At 71.9% G+C, this 6,697-nt stretch overlaps 1 protein-coding gene across 1 annotated transcript in view; it reads right to left on the bottom strand.

Annotated features, from left to right (window-relative positions):
- LOC106890118 (dystonin-like) overlaps positions 1-6,697 on the bottom strand; it is a 41,583-nt gene that overhangs the window by 22,797 nt on the left and 12,089 nt on the right. The window contains exons 5-18 of the mRNA XM_014945703.1: positions 5,752-5,928; positions 5,421-5,563; positions 4,684-4,843; positions 4,494-4,578; positions 3,878-4,119; positions 3,594-3,713; positions 3,325-3,432; positions 2,985-3,203; positions 2,481-2,684; positions 1,812-2,043; positions 1,469-1,695; positions 1,107-1,229; positions 647-748; positions 31-132 (exon numbers count right to left, since the gene is read on the bottom strand). Of these exons, the coding sequence (XP_014801189.1) occupies positions 31-132; positions 647-748; positions 1,107-1,229; positions 1,469-1,695; positions 1,812-2,043; positions 2,481-2,684; positions 2,985-3,203; positions 3,325-3,432; positions 3,594-3,713; positions 3,878-4,119; positions 4,494-4,578; positions 4,684-4,843; positions 5,421-5,563; positions 5,752-5,928 (2,244 nt within the window). The remainder of the gene's footprint in view (positions 1-30; positions 133-646; positions 749-1,106; positions 1,230-1,468; positions 1,696-1,811; positions 2,044-2,480; positions 2,685-2,984; positions 3,204-3,324; positions 3,433-3,593; positions 3,714-3,877; positions 4,120-4,493; positions 4,579-4,683; positions 4,844-5,420; positions 5,564-5,751; positions 5,929-6,697) is intronic.

Genomic DNA, 6,697 nt, shown 5'->3' with positions numbered 1-6,697 from the left:
GCCCCCCGCCCCGTCCTGCAGCCCCCCCACCTTCAGCTCCGCCAGCTGCTGCTGCACCATGTCCAGGTCCCCGCCGACCAGGAACTCCTCCGCCATGCGCAGCTCGGCCGTGTCCAGCCACTCGAACACCCGCTGGGCACCGACAGTGACCTGGGCTCAGGGAGGGCCTGGGGACCCCCACCCTGTCCCCATTCCCATCCCCATGAGGTCCCCACATGCTGGATACCTCACCCCTGCCAGGACCACCATGTCCCTGGGGTCACCGCTGATCTCTGCAGCCCCATGGCCTGGAGCAGGGCTGGGACCCACCGTGGTACCCAGGGAGGGTCAGAGGGTGCCCCATTCCCATCCCCACCGAGGGGGCAGGTCACAGGCATGGCTGGCCCCCTGTGCCTTGCCCCACTGTTCCCCAGTCCCATTTCCCCCCTCCCCAGCCCAGTCAGCCCCCCACCCAAGGCACCACCTCGACCCTATAAGCCCAGCTGGCCCCACGCCCCCATAGTCCTGCCCATCCAGCCCCACTGCCAGGTCCTGGACCACCATAGTGGCCCCATGGCCACCTGAGTGAGGATAGTAGGGTGACACGGGTGGGGGTCAGGCTCCTATGGGGAGGTTCCTTCCCCCAGGGGCCACCCCAGCTGCCCACCTGCATGGTCTCCTGGTAGCTGAGGGCGGCCTGGAGCTGCTCCTGGAGGCGGCCGTACCGCTCCGTCCACACCTTGTTCAGGCTGTGCCAGGAGCAGTAGAGCTGCGGCCGGACGGGGGGTCAGCGGGGACACTGGTGTCCCTTCTGCAGGGACACCAGACTCCCTTCTGTGGGGACACTGGCACGGCCACCCACACCAGGACACCCTGGGGAACCCCATCCCTTCTGCGAGGACACCAGCCCCTTCTGCAGGGACACCAGACTCCCTTCTGTGGGGACACTGGCACGGCCACCCACAACAGGACACCCCGGGACCCCATCCCTTCTGCGAGGACACCAGCCTGGCACGGCCACCTGCACCAGGACACCCTGGGGACACCCGTCCCTCCGCAGGGTCCTGTGGCAGCTCAGCCCCGGGGACCCCCCAGGCCCCCCCAAACCCCTGCCCAGTGGCACTCACATCGTCCAGGCTCTTGGTGACATCAGGCTTGTCGGGGTCCCCGCAGGAGGACATGAGCTCCACGCCCAGGCTGCCCAGCGTGTCCAGCTCGCCCTGCAGCGCGTCGATCTCCTCCCGCAGCGCCTGCGGCAACGCACGGGGATCGGCCCTGACCCTGCTGTGGGGCCGGCTGGGCTATGGGGCTGCCATTCTATGGGGTTGCCTGTGTTGTGGGGCTGCCCAAGCCATGGGGTGGTCCATGCTAGGGGGCTGCCTGTGCCATGGGGCTGCCTCTCCTATGGGGCTGCCTGTTCCCTGGCACTGCCCATTCCGTGGTGCTGTGTGCTGTGGGGCTGCCCCCTGCGCCCCTCCCCAGGGGGTACCTGCATGGTGCGGAGCCGGGCGCGGATGGCCTCGGGGTCCCCGCCGGCCTCCTCCAGCCCCAGGACCAGCTGCTGGGTGTCGCTGAGGGTCAGGGCCAGCTCGGCCAGGCCGGGCCAGAAGCGGTCGGCCAGGGCCAGCAGCTCCCGCAGCCACCGCTCCTGCTCCTGGCAGCGCCCGCGCAGCTCGCCCCAGCGGGACACCAGCTCCGCCGTCCCCTCCTGGATCCCTGTGGGGCGGGAAGGGAGGGGGCTCAGCCTGGGGCTCCCCAAATGGGGACGCTTCCCCCCCGGGGACGCGCTGCCGTGGGTCGGTGGGTCCGTCTCTGCCCCACGGCGGGGGTACCTCTGGCGGCGGCGTGGGAGTTGGCCTCCTGCATGCTGGCCAGCAGCTCGCTGCCCTGCGCCCGCACCGTCTCCAGGGCCACCCCCAGCTTCTCCAGCTCGCCCAGGGCCAGCCCGTTCTCCCGGATCTGCTCCCGCAGGTGGGCCGCGTCCCCCCGCAGGGCGGGCTGGCCCTGCACCCGGCTCTGCAGCCGCTCCAGGCACTCCCGCAGCAGCTCCATGCGCTCCGTCAGCTGCGGGGACACGGGCACGCTCACTCCGTGGGGAGCCCCAGGGGGACACCGGGACGGTGACATGATGGGGAGCCCCTGGGGACACCACCATGGTGACAAGATGGGGAGTCCCCGGGGGACACTGGCATGGTCACTCCATGGGGAGCACCCAGGGGACACCATCATGGTCATTCCATGGGGAGCCCCCAGGGACACCACCATGGTGACACGATGGGGAGTCCCCAGGGGACACCGGCACAGTGACCTGATGGGGACCCCGGGGGACACTGCCACAGTCATTCCATGGAGAGCCCCCGGGGCCACTGCCTCGGTGACGTGATGGAGATCCCCTGGGGACACTGGCACGCTGACTCCGTGGGGAGCCCCTGGGGGACACCAGCACAGTGACCTGATGGGGAGCCCCTGGGGACACCGGCCCCCCGGAGCAGTGTCCATACCTGGCTGTATCTCGGCAGAGCATCCTCCAGCAGAGCCGCCGCCTGCCGCAGGCGCTGGCGCACGCGGCCGTACCGCTCCTCCGCCTCCCGCCAGCGCTGCCGGAACGGGGCGCCCTGCTCCGGGCTCAGCTCCTCCAGCTGTGCCGAGACGCGCTGCAGCTTCCCCATCAGCGGCCGGTGCTCAGCGATGGCCTCCCGCAGGCACTGCGGGACGGGGGGGTGGGGATGTCACCCGCTGCACCCCAGTGCTGCCACCAGGCTCACCCCCATCCTCACCAGGGCTCCGCTCACGATGGACGGTGCCTGCACCCCGCGGGTACCGCACCGGTGCCCCCTCCATCCCCTCTGTCACCATCTCTCCATTCCTGACCCCGCACACGAGCTTCACTCATGATGGATGACACCCGCATCCCTTGGGTACCCCACTGGTGCCCCCTCCATCCCATCCATCCCCATCTCTCTGCTCCCAACCCCTCCCCTTCCCCTTCTTCCCCCCGCCCTCACCTGCAGCAGCGCCTGTTGCTCCTTGAAGGCCTCGTAGCTGATGGCCTCGGGGGAAAGCTGCTCCCCGAGGAGCTGGGTCTCCTCCAGCCAGGGCGAGAGCTCCTGGAGGGCCTCGGCGAACTGGGCCAGCAGGGACTGGGCGTGCTCCAGCTGGACGGCGCAGGCCCCGCTGCGCAGGAAGAGCTGCTCCGTGCGCTCCCGCAGCGCCTGCACCGAGGGCTGGGGGGACGGGGGGCTCAGTGCGGTGCCGGGGACACGGGACCGGTGGTGGCATCATCCCACCCAGCCCCAGCAGGCACCATGGGGGTGCCATGGGGGTGCTGGGGGGTGCTGGACTCACCTGGAGGCGCAGGCGCAGGGGCTCGGGGCAGGAGAGGAGCAGGGGGTCGGAGACCCCCAGCAGCCGCTCAGCCAGCCCCCGGTGGTGCAGGATCTCGGCTGAGAGGAGCTGGAAGAGAGGGGCGTGTGGGCGCCCGGTCCGGCGGAGAGGGCAGCGGGTCCGTGCGACTTGGGGAGGGGTCAGGTGCCCAGCGGAGCGGGGGACATGGAATGGGGTCCCTGGGGATGTCCCGGCGCCCCTTTGGGGTGGGGGTACCGGCCCGGACCCACCTTCTGGTCGGAGAGCTGGGAGCACAGGGCCTGGGCGTCCAGCTGCACGTGGCCGATCTCCTCCAGCCGCTGGCCCAGCCCGGCCAAGTGGGCAAGTTGGGAGTCCAGGATCTGCTCGAACTGCGGGGGCAGAGGAGAGCCCTCAGGGGGGACAGACCCCAGTGCCTCCACCACGGGACCCCCTGCCATGACCTGGCGCGTCCCCTCCAGCCGCGTCCCCCCGTGACGCCGGGGAGCGGTGAAGGGGGCAGAGGGTGAGGGTCCCCAGACCCTGCATTCCACACCTTCTCCCTGTCGCTGTCGCTGACGGGGGGCTCCTGGTGGCCGGGCTGGCTGTCCCAGGAGGCCAGCTCCTTCTCCATGCGTCCCAGCCACAGCGCCAGGTCCTCCTGGCCCGTGCCCAGGCGGGAGGAGGCCTCCAGGGTCTGTCCCAGCCGGTGCATGGTGTCGGCGCTGCTCTGCCCCACGATCAGGTACCGCATCCGCAGGGACTCCATCTTCTCCTGCGCCAGCTGGGCCTCCTCCCCTGCGGCGGCACCGCGGCCAGTGTCAGCGCTGCCGTGGCCAGTGTCCTCGGGGCCGGTGACAGTCCCTCTGTCCCCACCGCCCCCTGTGTCCTCCCCTCCTCTGCCTCTCCTGGACCTGTCTCCAGCCCCTTGTCCCTGCCGGAGCCAAAACTCAGCTCCCTGGCCACCCCTGGCTGCTGGTGTGCCTCGTCCCACCGTGCCCTGACCCCCCAGCCCCTCTCCATCCCCACTGCGACACCGCGCTCCTGCAGCCGCTGCCATCCCCCAGTGCCCCAAGGATGCCCAATGCCCGCGGTGCCCCCGGTGCTGGCATGTCCCGGGCTCTCCGCTCCCTCCCTGCCGCCTCCGGCCACCCCCAGCCAAGGCCACTCGCCTGTCACCATCTCCAGCACCCGCTGCCCGCTCTCCAGGGTGACGTCCAGCTCTCCCAGCCGCCCGCGGATCTCCTCGCACAGGGCCTGGGGGAGAGGCTGCGGTGACACCGCGCTCCCCGTCCCCACTGCCACCCCCAGCCCTCCCCCTGGCACCCGCGGTGGCTGCCGGTGCCCACCCTGAGCCCTGACCTGGGTTTGCCGGTGGGCGTCCTGCAGGTGGGCGACGCAGCCGTTGGCGTGCCACAGCTGGGCCAGCTGCCGCTCGGTGGCTCCCAGCCACTCCTGGAAGGAGTCCACCGCCTCCTGGAAGCCCTGCGCCGCCGGCAGGATGCGCTCCAGGCGGCCGTACCTGCGCCGGGATGGACGGCTGAGCCGGGGGGGAGCTGGGGAAGCCGCCTGTCCCCCTGCCACCAGGGCCAGGTGGCCAATTCCCAGGTCTGGGGTCCCTCTGTCCCCCACCCCAAACCTTCCCACCCCGGGTCCGAGGGGTGCGGTGAGGCCGGCACCCCCCACCAGCCCGGCCAGCGCTGGGAGCACCCCCAGGAGAGACCGAGGGTCCCGCTTCATCCCGGTGAGAGCTAGGGACACGGGGACGCAGGACAAGGTGGCCCCCACCCCGCTCTGTGACCCCACCCATCGGCTGCCCATCCCCCGCTGGGCAGGACCCCCCCCCGGCATCACCCCCCTGGTGATGGCAGCCGGCAGAGCCCCAGCGAGGCTGCGGGGACTGGCCCTGCACCCCAGAGGGCTGCAGGAGGGGGGTCTGGGGGCACGGTGACACCCTGGCACAGGGGACGGGGACGGTGCCTCTGCCAGGGCAGCCCCAGGGTGAGCTGGGGGGGGGTCACGGCTCCGCAGCCACTGCTGGCAGAGTCTGTGCAGCGGAAAACAGAGCTGCCGACCCCAAAATCTTGTCCCCGACCCACCTGGCTTCAGCCTCCTGCACCAGCCGCCCCCACTTCTCCCCGAGGCTGGGGAGGGGGCCGCAGCCCGGCACCGGGGACTCGGGTCGCTCCTGCAGGACCAGCTCCACCCGCGGCCTCCGCTCCTCCAGCAGCCGCTTCAGGAGCTGCAAAACGGGGGGGACACGGCGCTGTGATGGGGACCCGCTCCCTCCCGTGCCCCCCAGCACCCCCTGGTACCCCCTGATACGGCACGGCATGGCACTCCCTGGCACCTCCTGGCACGGCACAGCACCCCCCAGCACGGCTGCTCTGCCCCCAGCCCCCTAATCCCGGCGTGGGTGGATGCACTGACCTTCTGCTCCTCCAGCTGTGCCTTGGCCACCTTCGCCTCCCCCGAGGGCGGCTTCTGGTTGCCCACCAGCTCCTCCATGTCGGCCACCCAGGCCAGCAGGCTCTCCAGCGTGTCCTGGCCTCGCTCCGTGCTCCCCGACGCCGCCTCCTCGGGGACGGGGACAGCCCGCAGGGACACCTGGGGGAGAGAGGGGCCGTGGGGCAGCCGTGGGGCGGCCGTGGGGCTGGGGTGCAACCCTCATGCCCCATCCGGGAGGCTCTGCCGGGGATGGAGGGACATGGCTCTGCCCAGGTCGTCCCCCGCGTCCCCCCAGCTCGCCCCATCGGAGGGGATGGGGTCTGCACCCAGTGCTGCTCCTCCTCGGGGAGGAAGCTCGGGGGGCTGCCGGTGAGGGTCCCCACAGCACCCTGCGGACTCCTCCGGACCCCCAGCACCTGTGGGGCTGTGTGGGGCACAGACCCCGGTGGGCGGTGGGGGCACAGGAGGATGGAGAGCACCGGTGCCGGCAGAGCAGCCCCGTGGGGGCCGGTACGGCGGTGACACCGCGTGGGGGGGGTCCCTGCCGGCGTGTCACCTCTGGGGGGTCCGTGTGTGCCAGCTCCCCCGCGCGCTCCCGCAGCACCGTCACCGTGCGGGTGACCAGGGCCTCGCCGCCCCTCTCTCCGGCCGGGTACTCCGTCACCTCCACGATCTCCGTCACGATGGTCTCCGTCACCTCCGTCACCTCCGTCACCTCCCGGGTGGTGAGGGGCTTCCAGGACCAGGCGGCGCGGGGGGCGCCGGCGCGGGGGGGGGTCCAGGCCGCGCCCCCCGCCTGCCCCTTGAGGGGGAGGCAGGCGGTGCCCCCGTTCTGCACCGCCACCTCCGACTGGCTGCGTTTCAGCGCGGGGCTGCCCCGCCGCCACCGCACCGCGCCGCCCGACGGGCTCCAGCCGTTCTCCCCCGG

The sequence above is a fragment of the Calidris pugnax genome, unplaced genomic scaffold (assembly GCF_001431845.1).
Source record: "Calidris pugnax isolate Ruff unplaced genomic scaffold, ASM143184v1 scaffold160, whole genome shotgun sequence".
Lineage (NCBI taxonomy): Eukaryota > Metazoa > Chordata > Aves > Charadriiformes > Scolopacidae > Calidris > Calidris pugnax.
This window is presented reverse-complemented; position numbering and strand designations above follow the sequence as displayed.